Genomic DNA, 22587 nt, shown 5'->3' with positions numbered 1-22587 from the left:
TTAATCTTTGGCTTTCACTTTTGTAGTTTGTTTTAGTACCTCTCTTTTATGCGAAGCAACATTTCTACCTTAAACCTCCTCTGTCACGTCATGTCCCGATCAAAGAAGTGAGGATGATGACGATGCACAAAAAGAGCCATCAAACTGTTGACCTGAACACAGAAGATGATAAATGCAGATTTTTGAAGTTGCTCATGAAGTGAAAAGATTGAATCAAAAGTTGCATAATTAGTCTACAATTTATCTCTCAGGATTTTTCCTGTGATAATCTGGAATGCTCATCATGACTTTGTTTAGTTTAGTTTTTTTTTTTTTTTTTGACATATTTTACTTACTTATTTTCAAAATAGGTAAAACAGGAACAAAACCTCGGAAAGGAAGGCAACTGGTGGAATTTGATCATCTTTTCTTCCAAGTCACCATACTAATAATAGTAAAAGGTAATATTTAACGATTTCAAAGTGGAAAAAAAAAGTATACATCAATAAATAAAGTTTCGGTGGTCCATTAAGGTTTAGTGTCATGCCTTCTTGCTTGATGTGCTGTCCTCAAAGTCCCAGGGACAAACGTCCGCCTTTTTAGCAGCACTTACAGCCATGCCTTTAGGATTTGGATTGCTCTGTTTCACAACAGAAGCACTTTTGTTTGTACCTTTCTTATCTGACGTATCCTGAAAATCCCACGGACAAACTTCAGCCTGTTTCGCTTTAGCCGCGCCAACATTGGCGCTTTTCCTCTTTTCTACCAACGACACCTCTGGATGAGACTCGACATCCCACGGGCACACCTCAGCCATTTTCTGTTGGCTCACCTGTTTCTCTGAAGACTTACTCTTGTCCTTAGCTTTTGTTTTACTTTTCTCATCATCAGCGTCTTTTGATTTCTCTGTCTCGAGAGTTCTTGTGGACAGAGTGCCTCTCTTTTTTGAAGGGGACTCCTTGGTTTTGGAAACTTGAGATGGACTTGGTGTCCTCTCAGAATTTGGAGATATTGTGGCGCTGTCATAGTCCCAAGGACGAACGTCAGCTTTTGATGTTGGTAGTTGGAGAGCGCCTCGTATTTTGGATGGATCTGAAAGGTTGTTTCTTCCTCTGCCATCTGCTGGTGAGGTGCCTTTTATCTGCTTTGTCATATCTGGTGAGCGAGCTAACTCTGCTGTCTTTGGAGCTTCTTCAAAGTCCCATGGACAAACATCTACCTGATGCGCTGTAGAGCTGTCTCCTGCAGAATGGGGATGTTGGGTTTTGGCAAGTTGGCCAGCCTGACTGGATATTTGTGGTTTTGAACCTTCCACTTGACCGGCATCACTCTCAGCTACATCCTCCCATGGACAAATGTCCGCTCGAACAGCAGTCGTCCTCTGAATCTCCTTTGAATTCCTACCACTTGACTGTGATGGATCGGAAGCCCTCTGCTTCTGCTGCTGAGATTTGCTTCCTTTGGTGCTTCCTCCGTGAACTGTTGTGGTTTCCTTTGGCGCTATAGATACATGCTTTTGGACCTTGTTTTCAGATGGAATCGGGAGATCTTCCACTTCCCAAGGGCACACTTCAGAGAGATCGTACAGGTCCTTCCCTGTAATGGGATCACAGCAGATTGTGGGCTCACTGCCACTCACTGGCTGTTTCATTATTCTACCTTTTGCCGCGCTCTGTTTGTACTCAACTGACTGGCTGATGATCATCTTAGGTTGGCAATCATCGTCTGCCTCTGCACTGGCCCTTGTGTCTTTGCTCTTTGGCTGGCTCTTCTTATTGCTGTCCTCTCCACTCTGGGTCTTTCCCGTCAAGCCCAAAGTTTTCTCTTTGGCACTGGCGATGACACTGAGGGACTTCTGCAGCATGGAGGCTCTGGGGTGAATCGGTTTCTTGTCTGCTGTGAGGTTATGGGCACTGGCTGATTTGCAGACCAAAGGAACCGATTCAGTCGATTCAGTCGGCACATTTATGTTCTCACCAGATCTCTTCTTGGCCAGCTTCTTGCCCATGAGTGTGTCCAGGAGGGAGCCTTCCGCTGTGGTCACCTCCATCTTATCTGGCACCGAGCTGTTTGAGTGTTCACTCTGGTCGCGGACGTGGTCGTAGGTACTGTAGGACTTCTTCAGTGAGAAAACCTTCTTTAGTGTCTCGTCCTTCGTTGGCTTTCCTTGGTGAGGCGGATCGAAAGGGTTCTTTTTCAACATGCAAATGCTGTTCCGATTGCTGCCATGTTCCCCGGCCTCCTTGTCTTCACGGCTGCATTGCCTGTGCACAGATTCGGGTATTTCAGTGATGCGTCTCATTAGCGAGCGACCCAGTCCTTTCTTAGAGCTCCGCTTCTTCTGGAGATGAGGATTGTTTGCCAGCATCTTCTTTCTCTTGTAAATCTCCAGTTGGGAGTACAGTTTCTTCAGCTCCTCCTACACATTTGTGACAGAATGAAGGGGAAGACAAAAGCAAAGTGATCAGTCTCTCGATGAAGCGTACATCTGTATCTTCACAGGACTAAAAAAAGGGTTTTCTAATTAAAACACTGTTACAGAAAAGCGCACATTCGACTGCACGGAGAACATGCAGTACAAACCCATGACACGTGACTACGAACAGCTGTTAAATGATGCACTAAAGAATACAACATGCGTGCTGAAAAAAAGCAGACAGGACAGTCCTGGACAGCATCAAATGAGGAAACAGAGTAATTTTTATGTTAGGTCTGAAACAGCCTCTAAGCTCAGAGTCTTAAATTTATTGTGTTAGCGTCACAATTCCCATCTGGTCTAATTAATGCTCTTGACGTCGTCATAACACTGCTCCCTCTGGTAAACAGGAGTGGCCAAATCTTTTGGTAGAGAGACTTCTTCAGCTCTAACAGACAAACAGAAATCTCTGCTCACGTTGGTACGTTTTTCCCAAAGACTGTCACATGACCTTACGCCACAGCCATTAATAGAACTGAGATGGCCCATTTCGTCTGGTGTCTGCAATAAAGAACTGCCATGGCTCAGTATTTTTGGAGGACTGAAAAAGGCATCACCAGGTTATACAACGGAGACGAGACAGATAAATGGAAATACACCTTACCCGAATGTCCTCCGGGTCCAGACTGTGCTCGCTCCATGCAGAGGTTATGCTGCTGTTTAGGTACGACCCGGACCGACCCATGTCCAGCTCGTCCTCGTAGGCCTCTGAGGCTATGTCATCTCTCATGTGGGTTCCAGCAAACAGGAACTGGTGGAATGACATAAAAAAAACACTCTTTGAAAACTGGTTTCAGTTTAAAACACCTTTGGTGCAACACATCCACATCGGACTTCAGCCACACAGACAAGAGGCCAAACAAAGAACTACATAAATTCTGTTGCAATAAAAACTATTTATTTAAAAGTGAGAATATCATTATATCATTGTTGTTAAAAAGCAAACTTGCAGTTAATAGCATTCTGTCAATAAATAAATAAATATATTTAAACAAAGAACAGTGAAGGACTTTTACCTTGGGAACGAGGAGCAGGCCCAGTGTAACTGTTACAGTTAAGTGGGTGTGGGTGAAAAACAGTAGAAGCATCCAGTCCGGGTGGAGCTCAGGAGCAAGAGTGAACCTGCCAGGATTCAGGTAGAGTGGAAAGAAGAAACTGAGTTTACAAAGCACAAATACAAGAGTGGGGACATCCAGATGTTCATGTTTTAACCCTCCACCCTGCAGTTTGATGGCAAACTGTCCAGCTGCACAAGTGTGATTAAATTATATTGTGATATTCATACGCGTTGCTGTCTGCACCAAACTTCTGAGATACAGACAGAGATGCTGGCTTAATGTGCTGAACCTGATTTACGGTCTGTCTGTCCTCGCGTCAAGTCTGCTGCCTCATATAAAACTCCACCTGAATGATCTTCTTCCCGCCAAGGACAGAAGTTTTTCCTCATTCTTTCAGTTGGATCCGCTATGAGAGGGAGTGACCTTGATCTGGTCACAAGATTCAGCCTATTTATACATCAGACGGTGATACGCAGGGCTGGCAGCGGCACAGCAGTTGGTAGGAAATGAGATAATTGGCAGCAGAAACAACAGTGGTGTGAGGAGTCGCTCTGGTCTTTTATTTAAAAATGAACTTCCAGGCTTTCAGCACAGTGAGACCTTGTGTGCACGAAGGATATGAAGGCAAGTCCTGTCAGATGCTAATTCAACTGCTGGAGAGCCTCTATCCAAGCAAATGCCATCTAAAAGGCTCATTATGTTGTTGAAGTCTGCAAATGGCTAATTAACGAACAGTTACTGTGGTAATAGCTTTGAGGCATGAATGAAGGCAAAGGTCCAGCATATGAAAAGTCCCAAAGCTTTGAAGTCTTCCCTCCTTCATGTTTTGTGAGGAGTCTCTGTACAGATGAGGATTTAATAACCTTGGCCGGCCGTCTCCTCTCAGGCTGCAGCGTCTCACCATCACTCGTGCAAAGTTACAAACCCACGCATTTTCTCTTAACATCGCATTCACACCTGGACCTGGCTAAGACCTGGCGACTATTACAGCAAAAAATAAATAAATAAATAAATAAATACAGGGTGAGCTTTAACTGGCTGCCGTGGGATCAAATAGCAGGTTCTGTGAGTCACACAAATGGACACCGGATGCCTCTAACAAGCCCCAGCGCACGCCGTGGTCTCTGGTGGCAGCCAGTCAGAATCAAGCCACCACACCAGGCAACTGTCCAATTTATTAGAGGGTCTCGTCTGCAGAGAAATGCCTATCAACAAGGCCGGAGAGGCCCATTAAAGGAGTTGGCAGAGTAATCACAAAGAGCCAGATGTTCAAATACCATCAAAACTGTTAAAAACTCAGATTTATTCCAAGAAACCATTATTCTATATGTCGATGATACACAATTTATTGGCAATGGGTGTTTATTTAGAACTGAAATATGGCTGCCAATAATTTAGCCGTTTATCCTCCCTTGAAAGAAACATAAATCATTCTGACATGGTTCATTAGTAAATAATGTGATGGAGCTGAGCTCTCATTTAGGGGGGACTCCAGCTAGGAAAGCCTGTGGTGGTGTCAGCTGAAACGTCTCATTTACAAACTGCATGGAGCAGCTGTTTGATATGTACACAGGAGGAAGAGGGCTGATATCAGTACAAAATAAAAATAAAAAACTGCTCCCAGATCAGCAGAGGGGTTGAGCCTCATGTTTGAGCCTGTATGTGATGCAAATGAGACAGCCTAGTGGGACGTAAACGTCAAAGTGACAAGAGCAAAAAGAGACAGCTGATCTGGTGATCCGGTAAATGTGACGGCAACTTTATATTTTTATTTGTCAGGGATGGTGCATATTTCCGATTTTTGTATCCTGCATGGATTGGTCTCATTGGATTGGTATCCATCTCTGATATTATGAGAGTCATTTTTAATTTGCGTACACCCACTCAGGAATCCAGATGACTGGGGGGGCAGGAGGCGTTACCTGATGACATAGAATATCGCTGACAGGACAAGCTCGTTGTGAACAGCGATGGCCATGTAGCGAGGCTCGTGGAACGCAGACGGCACCGTCCTCACAGCATAGCACAGGTACACCGCCCACAGCAGGAAGAGGAACTCAGCTGCAGAGCAAGAATGAGACAAAGACGTGAGCACTGCCTGTCATCGAGCAGGGGCAAACGCTGGTTTACAGGAACATGTCCTGCTCTCATAAATACTATCGCAGCATTTGTAACAGCTCTGGTTGTACTCTCAGGACAATAGATGAATCCCCGTATGCCACCATGGCAACCCCTGTGCAATGTTTCCCAGGCAGCAATAAACACACTGCTTTTTCCGTGAAAACCTCTTGCTATTATTTTGACATTTATTGTGTTGTGTGCTTGAACTTTGCGGCTGCCAGATCTCAACGAATTACATGTATTCCTCCCAATGCGAACAACAATCAGCATTAGATGTTTATTCCTTTTTAGGGTTGTGTCATCATCTGTAAATGAAGAAATGGGGAAAATCTATCCATCTTTCTTCAACGCTTAAAAACGAAACTTTTCTTCAGGTCTGGACTCTTGGCCTTCACAAATGTGATCAAATCAAATGCGATACTGTAGATTGAATGAACATGTTTTCATTGCTGAAACTGCAGCTTGGTTGCGAGTTGGTAGGCCTTAATTAGTTTCAAACTGAGCTTTTGCATGTTTTTTTGACAGTTAAATGTAAAACAATTACACCGCTGACTGAGCGTGTGTGGAGGTGTGGATAACTAAGGCTGAAACATTTATTGCCTGGTGAAGCGTGTGTTAAATTTATGACGTCGGAACTGACCCACACATTCCCATTAGCAACCTATTTTTATTTCCTAATAAACAGACAAAACAAACAAACAAAAAAAATCTGACTTCAGCAAACAGTAACACAGCACGGTGGCTCGGCTGGGGGTCCATCTGTTTTCCCAGAAGTCAAATCGGGGCCGTGCTCCTCTCTCATGAAGCCTGAGTCAGCAGGCATAAAAAAACAGAATGCAGCTTTCCTCAACACAGCGTTGCAGCTCCCCTCCAAGCGTCTTTGATTGCTAATCTGTCTTTATCTGCTGCTGGTTGCCCTCTTCCACATGCACAGGGCAGGAAAACATCCAAAAGTGTAGCACTGGTGGAGAGGATTAATGCCCTCTTTTGGGAAACATGAGTACTTTGCCAAATGTAGATGGAGGCAAACTGTCTTATTCATCCAAAATCTCCTCATCACTCACTCTTCCTTCCTCTCACTTACTCATTTTGAACTCCAAATGTATCATGCCAGACAGATTACTTCTTGATTTTATGCCATGAATACATAAAGTTACACATGTTTTCTCACTGCCGCACACACGCAGACCGCAGCATAAATTAATTTAATCCCAGCAGGTAATGGAGGCAGTCGGCAGTTACGGGACTCACCGACAGCCATCATGTAGTCCCAGCGATCCAGCAGGCACATGCTGAACTGAAGCCCGTCGGGCGTGAAGCCCACGTCAACGAGAGCATACTTCCTGTCCCGGTTCTGACAGACCGCAGATGTCCACGCTACCAGGAACCAGCAGACGATGAGAAGGATGATGCCCAGCAGACGCAACACTCTCCAGCTGGTCATATAGGGGATCCTCTGGGCTGTCCGGGACAGGAAAACCTTCAGGACCCTGTGGGAGGGAGAAGCAAATATACCTTTCAGGAAATTACAAAAATACAACGTCATCATTGGATATTGCGGCAATTTGAACTGGTGAGACAGTACTGGTGATCGGGAACTATCGCCCGTGCTTTGTCTTGAATCATTGCAGATCATCAAGAAAAAAGTTCTTATGAATTAAATTTGAACTTTTATCCAATTTCACACCCTCGAGTTTCCTTTAAAAATCCTCATACATGAAAACAGAAGCTAAGGAGAGAATCAGCTGACATATAGAGAGGAACATAGTCCAAATGCAGGTTGTGGTGGTGGATGGATCTCATGACTTTCACACAGAGAACCGCTGTTTGTTTCCTGTGTTGTTTCTTTATTTATTATCATGTTAAGCCACGTTTATATTAACCATAATCACTAACCAAACCGTAAAGCCTGTTACTAACTGTGATGACAGTGAAGGGTACTCATACGCTCGCTCCCATATGATTGTACAACATCAGTTGAAACAGTTGAAGCAGAACTGTTTTTTCATGGAGAGATTCTGAGACACACACACACACACACACACAAAAAAAAAAACAACTGTGACCGTTCTCACCATAAAAACAACAGCTTCGGTCGTATCAGAGCATTTAAAGCCTCTCTTTGTGTCTTTCTGACAAGGAGCTTTTGTGGTTGTGTACATAATGACTTCTGTTTTAAACTTTCAGTTTACCCGTCTTAGTTTTTGCTCTTTTATGTGACAAGGCCTCAGATTCACAGACAGAAAAAAAGACAGGAATTAACAGTTCGATTCTGCTTAAAGACGTGACCCGTCATGGCTATTCTTAGGCTCTGCCCTTCACATACATTGATGAAGTGTCCACTGCACTCCCCACTAATGAGTCCCACATCAAAAATTGATCTGTGCGATATGTTAACTTGCACCTCTAAGGGTCTGCTGCGCTCTCACTCGCATTCGCCACATCCTCTTAATCAGCATCTTCATTAGGCCTTTTTGACAGATTCACCTGACAAAAAGGCCCACCGATGAACATTTACAAGTTCATTACTTTAAATACAGCAGAGCCGCTGTTTCATTATCGGCTATTCAGCGCTGGATGAGCCCCCTCTTCCGTCATCCCCGCTGCACCCTTCAGCAGTCTCTTGTTTTGTCTCCTGCTGTTCATGATTACTGTGTTATGTATGCATAACATTTGGGGGCAAATCAACCTGTGCACAGTTTGTGCAGAGCTTCAGGCTTTGGTCAACAAGGGCATCACCAGATGGAGCAGCATCAATGCAGAGGAAGAAATATTTTGCTCCTCAGGTCAGTCACTGAGTTGTGAAAAAGCAAAATGCTGTTCTCATTATTCTAAACACACAGTAAGAAGTAAATCTAATAAAATTACCAAGTAACTCATGTTCCATGCAAACATTATAATCTGATCCATGCTAAAATAAATCCTCATCAGGAAACGGATAGTATTGTGGACTACTAAATTAACAATTTGGCTAACTGGAAATGTAAATGTTATTTGTACTAATTTTGATGTACGGTACAGGCCAAAAGACACACTTTGCTATTCATTGGAATGAGAAGGTGTGTCCAAACTTTTGGCCTGGACTGTAGTTAGCCTACAGATCTCCCTGCATCTGCTTCCTGCTGTGGGAATATGTGCATCATTGTATGATAAAAAGGATCAGACCTGAAGGGTGTTCATAAAAGTCATGCCCCCCCCCCCCATACATGTGCTTTACCTGTACAACTTAAGAGTCACTGTTCCATAGACGGTCGCGAAGCCAAGCAGCCGGACCCATCGCAGCAGGATGCAGCGGAAAACACTCGGCTGGAAATAAAGAATCCCAACCTGCAAGACGACAGAAAGATCCTTAAATGTCAAAGACGGAAAGCAAATATTCATCAGAAAGACACCCAGCTGTGAGTGTCTTCACACCTGATACACTGAAGGGAAAAGTGATGGATTTTATTGACCATAACGCCTGAGGGTTGAAGCAACACGTGAGAGAAATGTAGTGACATTTTATAAGCATCCTCGGCATCACTCATGAAACAACAACACCATCTGAGGCTGCTAACAGTTTGCTGCAAACACCTAGAAACCCAAAAATGGTGAAACGGTGCCTATCCAAGCCAACACTGCATGATTAAAAAAAAAAAAAAAAAAACAACCCAAATAAACAAAAAAAAAAACAAAAACCCAAACCGATCATCTTCCAAAGACATAAAAAGCACCAAAACAAACACACACAAAAAAAGAGAAAGAAACAAACATCTGAGGCAACATAATTATCTGTCCGCTGCAGATGTGCAGCGATTTCCCCTGTGGGATTGTTAATGTTAATCGGATTAGCCGAGGCATTAATACGTTCCCTCAGGCAGCAGTGAAGACGCAGGCATGTGGATATTTTTGCTCACTAGGTTTGAGTCAGTTAAGGGACATGGAGGACCCCGTGGGAGCCGGAGTGGAAGACGCTTGGCCAACCAGACACAAGAAACTTCTGGCTCAAAACAAAGCTTGTTCCACTTTTGCAAAGGGAATGTGTTTCAGAGCAAATACTGAATACACCAGCGCTCAGCTGTTCATCGTAGATGCATGTAGGCTGTTTTTTCATCCTGAATTTTAATCATCACGCCGTGCATGAGCAACAAAATCAACGTCAACCAGCGAGGCCAAAGGAAAATATGTAAATAACAATTCCTCAGGGTATTCACTAGCATTTTTTTTTTTACAAAGAAAGACAGAGCAGCCGATAAAGAGATAGCAGGCCGGGCGGGCGCTGAGCAACTTGCTGACGCACATTTGGGCCCACGGGGACAGAAGAGGGCACAGGAAGACGAGGAAAAACACACCAGGGGAAAACACAGCTCATGGCTCCTATTTAGATTGATGACAAAATAGCAGCTGGATCTCCACCACGTGCCACTTCAAGGCTGCTGTTTTTTGTGAAGAGACAGAAACAGGGAGGTGTTATCAGCATCGTGGCTCCCTGAAGGCCCAAAAGAGCTGGGTGGGTTTGGGTTTTTGAGTTTTTCTTTTATGGCGCCATCTCACCTTTTGGTTGTTTTCAGTGGTCAAAGCCACAAAGGAGAAGTTTCAGATTTAGTTTTTGAAGGTTCACATTTGTAGAAAAAGAAGCTTTCGTCACTTTGGTTACTGCACAAAACGTTTTTGGATGCAGGCAGCTTTGCCTCGCTGAAGAAGATGAAGCAAATATTTAGGTTTCTCACACTTCTGCTTTATGTTTAGCAGGTATTCTGTTTTAAATTTTTTCATTTCATTCACCTTCCAAGTTTCTGAAAGCAATCAGGCATCAATATTTGTCTATTTTTAGTGCACAAAATTCAACTGGGAAAGTTTTTTGTATCTAGATCTTTAAGGTTTATGTTTGCTCACCAAGAAGAGGTGTGAATCAGCAAAGCTGCTAAGTCTGGCAGATTTATTCAGATGTGTGGGAGCCTTCATGAAATACAGATAATGTTGCAACTAATAAGTTTTCAGGGGAAATACAGGAATAAATGTGTTATGTTTCGTAGCTTCATTGCTGAGTAGAGGCAAGACCGTGATCTTGGTTGAATGCTGAAAAGCTCCATGTGTGCTTAATGTGTTGAATAAAATGTGACTGAAACACAATCTTTCACTCATTAATCCTTCCACACTCAGGATGCATACCCAGCTCTCTGGAATCAAGGTCCTGCACCTTAAGTCCAACCAACATGGACGTTTCCAATCTGGCATCATCTATATGAACGTTACAATAACTTTTTTTGGTGCTGAAATTAAAATTGTCGGATAAGAAAAGATTGAGAAATCCTGCCACACGCCCAACAACGAAACAGTTTTGTGCGACAGTTTCCTGCGATAATTGTAAACTGCTGCAAGAAATAAAACTCCACGGGGGTGAAACATTGAGTAAAGATAAAAGGGACTTAACGCAAAATATTACAGAATATGAAGAAGCTCATATTTGGTAGTAATATTTCCAGTAACACAAAGCCAACAATGCGCTCCCCTCGGACTCTCAGCTCTCCCCCTGTCCATCTGATACAGCCAGATAAACCCCCCCCGCCTCGACCTCACTGATACCAATACTTATATTTTAGTGCAAAACATTTCCATGACCGAAACATCACATCCTGCTGAGTTAAATTCACAAGGGTTTCTGGTAAAATTCTGGCCCTGACCCTCCGACAGTTTTCTCTTAACGTCAGAGTGCATAAAGAGTAATATGAGTTTCTAGCACCCCCCCATCTCTTTTCAAACCTTCCATTAATAATCGATACTAAGTGCTGGGAATCCAGGGTTCAGGCTGTAGGAAAGGAAAGGGATCGGGTGTTATTCTCGTATGCGTGTGTGTTGACGAGCATCCGAGTGTTTGCAGGAGTGTGTACGAGAAGGAACTGAGAGGATCGGGACGCTGCATACCTATCTAATGGACATCAATACAGAGACAATTAGCAATACTCTTACTACTCTTCAGCCTGCACCCCCGATTCGTCTCATCTCAGTTACAGCATGAGTAAAGGCTCCTGGAAATGCTGAGTGAGCCTTCTTCACATACACCATTTAAATCCGATGATTAGTCAAGTTGGTGTATGCTAGATTTGTCGGAATAATGTGAAGACGAAGTGGACAAACCACAAACCATGTGCTCATCATTGAGCTTTAGAGCTGCTGATAGGTAGAATTTAATACCAATACTCGCTCTCTATGCTAACTGAGCCTCTCAGCTAACTCTCAGAAAGAAAACTGGCGAGTGTATTTCTCATTGAATCTTAGATATGCAGAGTAATTTTGCTTGAACTTGGACTCAGTGACAGATGAAAAGGTTTTCAACCTACAGAAGATTCTTATGAGTAAATCATTAGATGTCACTTTTAAAGGAGAATATGAACTCTGTTACACTGAGCTAATGCTAGTATTATCGAATACAGGTGAGAAATCCATCCCACCTTCAACCGTGGTGCAGTTACACAAAGTGGTCAACCCAAAGAGACACAAGGAGTGGACAAAATAATAGAAACATCTGTCAGCAACCATGCAGATTAATCAACTGTTCTTCTAATTCTTTCTGGAAGCGTTATGACTCGTTTATTTTTTCTTTTGAGTTGGCAGCTTTTTTGCACCAGACAAATGAAGAAACTTTACTCTGACAGCAGTTGTTGTAACTCTTTTTAGTGGCTCTGCTGAGAGCGACCTGCAGGACGCTGACTAAGCAGGTGGAGGTGGAGTGTGTGTTAACAGGGACGTCAGCATTTGCTGAACTTCACTCAACTGTCACTCATTTCAGCTCATGAAAATGAAAATGACAGTCAAGACTGAAAATAAGGTAACCAGGTAGGTTTGCTGCCTTATGGTCCACTTATCGAGGTGCTGCTGAGATGAGGAGTAAAAAGAAATTGACGAACGTAGGGAGAGCAACATTCACACGGTCACTGCCTTATTCATTCAATCAACACTTGGCCACTTAATTTGCAGTTATCTTTCATTCCTAATCACGTCTCATTTCAGCGCTCACCAGCTGGCTGCTCACACTCAGCCTCGGTAGGCTGGTCACCCACAGGAGACCGTCCCTGTCGGTGCAGTGTGACGACAGCCAGCCAGCTGTGGTGCGAGCTGCAGCTTTCCGTTGGAGCTCTTCTGATGTTGGTCACCCCACTTTTTATTTATTTATTTATTTATTCACTCAATTTATTCACAATTCTATTAGAAAAAGACAATGTTGGATATTACGATGTCACAGTGACATTTTTCTCTGTACCGGTTGGCTGTACCATGCAAGTAGGGTCATAAATAACAATATCCACAAAAATGTATAGAAAACTTTCCAGTGACTCAGTTCAACATCACAAGCAGCATTTTTCATGTGAAAACAGCCTGAGAAAAATGAATGCTGGAGGAGCAGCCTGGAAATGTATTGGAAAATAGTGAAAACTAAATTATTTTTATGACGGAGGGAATTGATTCAACACATTTCTCAGGCCTCAGGGATGCACAAAAAGTCTTTTAGTGCATATAAACATAAAAAATAAACAACTTTTGATCGTGTTAAAAAAAAAAACAAAAAACTCCCTAGAGCACCTTTAAAGTTCCCACATGAGAGAATTGAGGAAAAATCATCATAAAGTGAAAAGCATGCCTCAGACTTCCTCATATGAGCACAATTCAACTCTGCTTGTCAGCTTCCTCATGAAATTCAGACTCAGCATTGACGCCTTCCTGACGAGCAGCTTCTTTTCCTTCCGTCAGTAACTTCCATCTCCTCCAGAAAATCAGCAACAGTGATTGTTGTGTGTTTGTTTTTTAAATGTTGTATGTTGTACATGTTTTGAGGAGTAGCTGTAAAAAGACGTGCTCGATTACTGATTACAACAAAACACCGAACAACCTAACTCACCATAAATGTGATCTTAACTGTAGTACGATTAAATTTGGTATCTGGCATCAGGTATCTGTGCTGAGCTTCAACGTAACAAAAACACAAACTCCGGCGCTTCCAAGTGCCAGAAGGCTTCACGTGAGGACAATAATGCACCCACAACCAAAGTACGACAACCAACCAGATGGACCAAAGAACACACACAAATCATTTTGCGCTAGACTGCTTTAGATAATTAGTTCTGGCTTCGGGGCAAAAAGAAAATATTCCAACTAATGTTTTTTTCTTTTTTGTTTTTAAAGTTTAAAAGGATTCTTCTAGAAGAGTAAAGCCGCTAACAGGATCGCACCAAAAAGCTCATGTGTGTCATGAACTGATAATATGTAGAAGTAAAAATGTAAATGTGTGAAGGGGGGTGTTGGTCGATGAAGAGGGCGAGGGCTTTAGGGATTGATCCCCTTTCCCATGAAGGTCAGGGACTCACAGGTATCGATCACATAGGATGCGAGACTCGTCCATCAGTGCTGTGAAATGACTTTAGTGCAGTCAGCAGATGGGTTTCTCACACTTCTTTGGTTCTCAATTGCAAAATGATACACTTGGAGATGATTTTGAGGAGGACAGTCAGGGGAAACTACTGTAGAGCTTCTACAGGGGAGGCCATTCAATCCTGTAATTAAGTGATGAACATAAACACTCTGGATTATTTCAATTAGCACATCTCCCATGAAGTTTTCAAACTCAAACACGGCACTTCGCCCTTTCACTTGACTAGCTTCACCCTTCTGCTTTGTGTCATTTCCTGTTGTGGATCGAAACAGATTTCCTGACTTGATGGCTGAAGGTAGAATGTAATGATTTGATGATTTGTCGCTGCCAGTCCTTTCAGAAACTTCACCTCATATTAATTTCATCTATAAATAGATGTGATCAGAGTGTAATGCAGCTAACTGATACTGCAACCCAAGTGGTTTTGATGCCACTAAATTGCGCCTCTGGTAGAAATTCATAATTATGCTTTGAATGCTGAATTATTATCAGGGTTGGCAGCTGTGACGGCTGGTGGAGGAGCCTCAAACGAACAGAGCACTTACCGGAATGGAAATGTCAAAATAAAATATCATTTATTAGTCATCTGTCAATGATGCAGTGTAAACACGTCAGTTTTTACATTTGAAAATGAACTAAAGCTGAGTTGCCGAAGATGCTGGCCAGTAACAGTCAGCAGAACAGACGATGGTGAATTTCAGCCTTTTGTTATCACAGTTTCTTTGGAAACAGCTTCGAGCTAAAGGGGAGGAAAAAAAATGACTTTCAGCCATTTAGTGTGTCTGTCTCCATCTGAGTGGAGAATGGGATGGTGCAGCCTCGGGAATCAATCTGTCACAACAAAGCTCCCGTGCTACTTTTAATGTTTTGACATGAAATAGTGACAGCCATCCGATCCGCTCGTGCCCTGCTTTTTTCTGGTCATCATCTCCTGCTCATCTCCCCCTGTGGTCTCTACTTCTTCTTTTTTGAAACAACCACCTTCAGTTTGAGAGAGTGGGAGGGAGCAGAGGCGAGGTGGGTATGTTGTAACAGCAACGGATCCGTTTTTATATGAAAGCTGACACTCACTGCCACACGGGAAGGGCAGCTTTCTGGACGGAGGTAATGGTATCTCCTCCTCCTGCTGCTCCCTGAGGTGGGCCGAGTGTAAATTACATCCAGCGCAGCCTCTGCACAGTGAAGGCCAGTGCTCGCCTCCCACAATGCCCTTCCCTCCTCATCACCAGTTAGATCCCGAGAGATACGCTAAGGGACATATCAGAGAGGGAATAACCTGCCTAAATGTGTTGATGGCATCTTTCATCTCTCTTTCCAGTTTCTTCCCGTTTCACTCTCTCCACTCGTGGAGAGAGAAGGAACACTCCAGCTGCACCGACGCTTCCTCAGCTTCGGCTAAGTGACCGTATGTTTTGGGAGGCTCTTCAGTGCTTTGCAGAGGGAAAAGAGGGAGCGAGTAGGAAGGGGGTAGTGGGGTGAGGAGGGGGGGGCTGCAAAAGCCACACAGAAACCCTCCAGATCCACTTAAGTCAGATTGAAAGTGTCAGAACAGCTTGGATGGAAGGCAGAGCAGAGCAGGGGAGAGAAATGCAGCAATGGTTGGCAGACCGTGTTTCATGGCCTGTCAGGTCAGGATACATTATCCCCCAGCCATACTGTTTCTCATTAGCCCCCCGATGTGCTGTGAAGGCCTTCCTGCCTGGCCGCTGTGCACAGCGACACCCCAAGTTGGGCTGAAGTGGCACCTCGGCCCCGTCTCGGCACCAAGACAATGCTGAGAGCAGACAGATGTAGAGAAGGAAAGAAGGGGGAACCGCTACCAAGAAAAAAAAAAGAAAAAAAAAAGACTGAAGCAAGTTTGCCTGACAGCACAGAAAGGTGCCGTTAATATTAAAAATAGAAACTTGCCGTTTACCACTTTCACATATGTGTTAACTTTTATGAATGCATAAGCAGCAGAGCAGGAGGTGTGACATGTCTCGCCAGGGGAGAGCACGAAGGGAGAGAGCGACAACTTAGTGGCGTCTCCGGGACAGCCTGCACTGGTGCACAAACAGATGGAGTGGGAGGCAGAGAGGGGAGTGTAAGTCTCATATGGTGTGTTTACATGCATTTAAATAGCCTGGTTGTTCCTGGTTCACTCACTACAGCACCATCTAATTGATTTAGAGGAAGGGGTCTGTGAATTAGACCAAAGTTCTGCTTTTTTGACCATTTTTATGCTCAAGTCGGTTTCCAGTGTTTTGGAAAAAAAAAAAAAAAAACTGAAAGTGAAATAAAAACGTTTCCACTGCCTTATGCTACTTTCCTACCAATGATTTGTGAATGCAAAGAGCAAACGTGTTATTGGACTTCAACAGCGACAAGATGACAACATTATGTTTGATTAATCGCCCCTTTTGACGTTTTGTCCTCTTTGTTGCACAGCACTGATCAAATCTTGATCAAGTTCATTTGAGGAGGCACCACAGTGCTTACTGTTAATCACTGCCGTGTGACTGAAGGAGCAGGTGGCTTCTAAAAGAATTAAAGAAAGCAGGTAGCATCGGCGATCCAAACTCAGTTACTGAATTTCAATCAACTCCTCCATCAATAAGAGGCTGCAAAGAGACAAACGCAGGGCTGGTAAACTAATCCAGGAACCACAATGTGAATCACAAATGTGTGTCTGCTCTCCCTCTCTCATCTCCACAGCCAGACGGAAATAGCCGGCTTTGGCACGGCCATAATTTTGCCTCCCTCTCCTTCTGCACTCCCCGTTCCTCTCTCCTCCCACTTTCATTTCAAAGCAAGGAAGGTGGGGGGGCTGAAGTTATTGCATGTGACACACACACAGGGGGGAAAAAGCAGGATGCCATGGGAGCAGGATGAGATGTAACTCCTGCTGCTTAATAACAGTGGAATTATTTAAAATAGAAGCAGCAGCGGCGGCGGAATATTTCTGAGTCTATATTTAGATTGGGAGTGATGCGTCCCACCCTCGCAGCCGCGTCTCATTCGCAGGGGAGACATGGAAATGCATCAGGGTGGAGATCAATCTAGTGTGCTGCACAGAGGCATGCGGGGAGGAAGATGCTGTTTTCACATGATGACGTTGAGATATCTGAAGAAAATCGTATCAGCCGCGGGCACGGTGGCCGTTTCAGGTCCACAATAATCCAACATTCACACACAGCGGCACTGAACCTGTAAACCTCTAAACCAGGCTGGATTTATAAAGTAGCCTACAAAGTTAAATTCCCTTTGTGCAACCTTTTTTTTTCTTATCAAGCATGCTATTTTTAGCATTTGCAGCCATCCCCAAAGCAGCTAGATGCACTATTCATTCATTCACTGACAAACATCCTGACTCCCTCAGATTTCAAATCTTATTATTTTCCAGGACCTTGTTGCAGCAAATTGCATCGATTAGCTGGCTGTAGCAGTTGGCTTTAATTTCATGTACCCTTCATCGCTTTGCTAAGCATATAGCGCCACATGATTACAACTAAACTGCAATTACCCAAATGCCCCAAAGCACCCAAGAGGAAGGATGTAATGGTGGATTCATGTGAATCAATGGCCTGCACAGAGTCTGGTCATCTGCAAGAATAATTAAGCACTGCAGAAGCTGGTAAAGAATGATGCTGCTTTGTTTTTCTTTTTTTATTTAACTTTCACAAAATCACATTTTGATTTCACTGATTACACAGAAACAATTTAAACTGATTTTGCTGGTTTTACTTACTGTCTCTGCATGTTTAAACTCTATTAGACTCTATAATTATTCAGTTTTGATTCATTAAATTGATGATGAAGCTCAGTGTTGAGTTAAGATTAGAGCAAGCTGCTTATAACCGTTGTTGGAGGCATTTATTCCTTACTAGGAATAAAGGCAAAGGAACGAAACAATAGAAAAGTAGAATTGGACATCCACTAGCTATGCTCATCACTTTGTCTAGTTGTATTATTATGATAATTGTTGTTTTCCGTTTCTTCGTTGCCTTTTTTCTTCCTGCATTTGCAAAGATGTTTGAAGGTGAATAGCAGGGTGGCTGTTCTAATAGGCTCAATCTAAAAAGCAATACTCACATTCAACAACACTGACCACCTCCAGCACCCGTAGTAAAATAATAATCATAAACGCTGAAAGGCAGAGGATTTAATGCACAGGCTCTGAATGAACAGTCCCTGTGAAGCAGTCTGAGTGGCTGGTCAACAGATGGTCGTGTTGACAGGCTGCTGGGTTCATTGGCCAGCTCCGCGTACAGTTAGCGGGGGGTCACCAACAAGCGCTTGGATTTTTGTCTCTACCAGTCTTATTTTATCACACGAGCACCTTGACTGTGAAAACCATGCTTATCACAGCTCCACTCAGCTGTCAGAAAACAAAAACAAATGATTTATGAAGTGAACTGAGGTTTGTGCTATCTGACGAGGCAAACGATCCCGTTCCTGCGCCGCGGCTGCAGATACCAAACTTTGCTCTGAGCTCTGATTCTGTTTTATATGAATGAGCAACAGTGCGAATTGAGGGTCAAACTGAATGCCAACCTTCAGTTGAAGGGAATATCGTTTTTGTTTGTTTTCGGTTGAAAAGAGCGCTGCACAAACATTATCAGTGAATAAGTCAAGAAATGAGCAAATAAAAGGCTTCGACTCTGCATGTACACACATACGCATTTATATATATATAAACGCACACTCACACTTAGTGGAAAGTGGAAAATGACTTACAGGAAAGTAGAGAAGCAGAGCACCACACAGGATGGCCTCCAGCAGGATGACACCTGATGCTCTGATACTCTGACGAAAAGAATAAAAGACAATTATTAAACCTCTAATTCCTGCATTCGTCACTTTCTTTGGACACTTCTAAATATTTGGTCATAAAGCAAAATCACTTAGACACCAAAACAGAGTCAGATACAAATAATCATTTGTCCATTTTTGCCATCGAAATATTCATTAAAGCATCTTCTGGTTTCATTTCCATTAATGATAGAAAATCCTATTTAACATGAAACATTTTCTTCTCATGATAAAAGCTAACTCGAGGTATTGCTGGAGGTTTAAGCGAGTCTAAAACGAAAGGACGTCATATACCCGGCGGACTAAAAAGCTAGAAAGTAGCATCATTTCTTCTTCACTGGTTGAAGAAGAACAAAGTACAACAAAGGTTCCTGCCTGAAGGACTTTTTGCAGCAGGGTTCACCATCTTTGGTGCTATCTGTGCACCTCGTGTTGAAGCTATTTAACAGCATATCGTCCTCTAATTGACAAGATGCTTTAGGGGCTTTCAAAGGGCAGGGGACAGCTGTGCCACACACATTTAAAAATACGCACAACTGACAACACAAACCACTCACTTCAGCTACATACACCAAACAAATTGTGTCGGCCTTGTTTGAAATATAAAATGTTGCAACCAAAATTAGCGTATTTGTTTAGGAATTGTTTCTACTTTACCAGAAAATCTGTAAAGAGCTTTAAAACTAAACTCCTGAACTTTGTTTGATTACATTTCATGAATGCTCTCTAAATTATAACAAAGGAATATGTAAAATTTTTATCTGCTTTATTAATGGAAGCAAGTCTTTGTGTGACTCTGATATAATTACAGCGTCAGGTGTGTGTGGGTGATGGAGCAGCTCGACGATTCCCTGTCAGGATTGTGCAGAATCTCCAGGCTAATTCTCACACGTCTAACGCTCAAGACAAAAACTTAAATTAAATTAACTAATAAACTAATTAAACCTATTAGTTGGCAGGAGCAACTGGATTCTCTGAGTTTGGCCAGAAGTTTACTTCAGTAAAGCACAGAAAACTCAGCTTTAGAGGAGTAAAAACAGTAAGAATGTAATCTTGAACTTTAGACTGAAAATCTGACAATCTGCTTGGTGTGTGGTATCTGAGAAAATTTGGAATGATTTCAAAGCTTCATTGTGACTGCCCACATATGGATTCACTGATTTATTCATCCAAAAGGCTTTGATGAACATACACCCCACAAACATCAGACACACAACGACACAGTGTTGTAACTGTATCTTGTCTGCACTGGTGACTTTGCAAACCTCTGCTCTTTGTGGTGGCAAAACCAATTCCCCAAAAGCCGAAAATGGATCGAAGGTATTGTCACCATTCAGTGATTAAAGAGGGAAACAACTTTAGTGTTTCCATAGAAAGGAGTAGTCCTGTCTATGGTCTCTTTAATCACTCAGTTACATTATGAGAAACCCCAAACTCATGTCGCCTACCTTATTCCTCCGAAAATGGTAGATGAGCACCATACTGATGAAGACGATCAGCATGCAGAGGCACTGGAAGGACAGCACGGCCATGCGAAGAGCCCCGTCCTCTCGTCGCACGCAGGGGGTGTCGTCCTTACAGTAGGCGCAGCCCTGCGGGCAGGGCAGGCAGTCGCTGGAGGAGCTCTCATCTGCAGTGGAGCCACTGTCCCAAACTCTTCCCTCTCTGCCCATTCCTGTCAAAGTAAATATGGAGTAAATATTCAAGACAAGAAAGGTGCGAACATGAATTCATGAACTCATACTATTGATTAATAAGCTCATTCATCTGCAGATTTTTCTTTAGCTGCCAGGTCTCCATGTGGAGTAGCACAGTAGTAGATATCTTTTTTATGTCTTAACATCCATTATAATATTTGGTGGATGGTGTCACTTGATGGATTGAACAATAAATGAATCCTACTTTGTCTCACCTTTTAGCTGTGGCTCAACATAAAACCTGTGCTTTATATAAAAATGTTCTCTTTCTTCTCTCTCTCTTAAAAAAAAAAACCAAAAACAAAACATCCAACTCCCACGTTTTACGGGAAATAGATGCAGGTTTGTGTTTCTGTGTGACTGAATTTTCCTTCAAATCCGTTGAGACAAGCATTAAAAGATAAAGGAGATGAAGTTCTTTTATGACATGCTGGAGCTCGCTGGGTATACATATGCTTATCCCTCCCTGACCTTACAAGGATTCATCGACATTGTGTCAACACATGGGATATGGATCTATATGTGTGAACATGAAACGTCAACACTGCTACACCTTGTTCGGTCACTGGCATATCATGCAAGGCTGATAACTGCGGGAAAAGGTGCAGAGAGGCCAGGCAGCACTTGTTTATTTTATCCTGACAAGGTCATGGATGAAGCGGAGTCTACAGAAAGAGCCGATTGACTTAAGTCCTCAAAAAAAAAAAAATAAAAAAAAGTTCAGCGCGAGATCTTGTGTGACAAAAGCTAAGGCAGTCAAGGCTGCCACAGCAAACTGGCCACGAAAGCAGCAGCTTCTCCTAAAGGAGTGAATAGAGGAGTTTGGTCACACTGGGCCCCACTGACATAAAATAAAGTGCTATCAATGTGAGGGTAAATGCTTTAAAAAGATAAACTAAGATTAAAAAAAAAAACACAAAAACTCAAGAAACAAGAAGAAGCTAGTGGACATTTTATTGGTTTGATAACAAATGGCGGACATATATAGAGCTTTTACGAAGGCTTTATAGGAAACAGCCATTGTCTCAGAGATTTGCATGGATTTTTGCCTTTAAAAAGAAACTGACCTATTTTTCAAAGCTATGACTCGGCACATCATTGATCCCTTCAAAAGGACTACTTATCTCCATAGCTGTGAGTCATATCCTTTGGCTCATTCCCACTGGTTTGTTGCACCAACATCTGAGTGACAGCATGAGGAAGCGTAGCTGCAGCAACTTCTCTCTCATATTTAAATGCAAGATCCACAGTGGAAGATCACTGGGAGACAAAGGGAAGTGAGTTGCACTGGTTTTCTCTGCAGAGGAGTGTCAAAGACGTCCCCTTGTGGATTAACAGGCTTGTTATTGGCCCCATGGTGGGCCTGACTGCAGCCAAACGCCTCACTAACAGGCTTGCCTCTCCTAACTATTATTGTGCTCTCCAATACACACAATCGCAAAAACACGCTAAGCTTTCACGCAAACCAGCACACACAAACTTTGTGAGTTTGTGGGCAATCACAGCTCAGCAAACAGCACATTTCTGCCCACGAAGTCGGAACGTTTTAGGCTAAAAATGGGCGCAATGAAAATGATGTAGAAACTGAGATGGAGATGGGCAAGAAGGGGGTAAAATTGAGATAGACACCGAGGAACATGCTGAATGAGGTCTGACTGGGATGACGCGGGAGGAAAAGTGGATTTAAATGAAAGTACAGCAGAGACAGAGTGATGGACGCCAGGTGAAAACCGTTGGGGTTCTGTGTCTGGAAAAACCATTTTTAATTGACTTACTGCCGACAGAATAAACTGAGAAAAGTAACTACCATTAAAAAGATATTTCCCATCTCGAGCCTGATTAGTCTCCCCAGGTACTGCGGCTTCGATTTTCAGACAGGGCAGTACGTGCACGTGTCCCTTTTATTAGCACAGTTATAAAATTAGGATGTTATATAATGTAATATAAGAGGTGAAGATATGGCTCCTCTGCTAACAGCTGATGCTCCTGATAGTCACTGTAAGTTGCCCATAGTCTATGAGCAACTTTGAAGCGGAATCAGGACCTGATGGAAAATAA

At 43.0% G+C, this 22587-nt stretch overlaps 1 protein-coding gene across 1 annotated transcript in view; it reads right to left on the bottom strand.

Moving 5' to 3' along the window:
- Positions 1 to 520: 520 nt before the first annotated feature.
- gpr158a (G protein-coupled receptor 158a) overlaps positions 521 to 22587 on the bottom strand; it is a 48376-nt gene continuing 26309 nt past the window's right edge. Inside the window, exons 4-11 of the mRNA XM_029529476.1 lie at positions 20281 to 20507; positions 18758 to 18826; positions 8852 to 8961; positions 6886 to 7124; positions 5436 to 5574; positions 3472 to 3577; positions 3060 to 3206; positions 521 to 2398 (exon numbers count right to left, since the gene is read on the bottom strand). Of these exons, the coding sequence (XP_029385336.1) occupies positions 521 to 2398; positions 3060 to 3206; positions 3472 to 3577; positions 5436 to 5574; positions 6886 to 7124; positions 8852 to 8961; positions 18758 to 18826; positions 20281 to 20507 (2915 nt within the window). The remainder of the gene's footprint in view (positions 2399 to 3059; positions 3207 to 3471; positions 3578 to 5435; positions 5575 to 6885; positions 7125 to 8851; positions 8962 to 18757; positions 18827 to 20280; positions 20508 to 22587) is intronic.

Source organism: Echeneis naucrates, chromosome 20 (assembly GCF_900963305.1).
Source record: "Echeneis naucrates chromosome 20, fEcheNa1.1, whole genome shotgun sequence".
Lineage (NCBI taxonomy): Eukaryota > Metazoa > Chordata > Actinopteri > Carangiformes > Echeneidae > Echeneis > Echeneis naucrates.
This window is presented reverse-complemented; position numbering and strand designations above follow the sequence as displayed.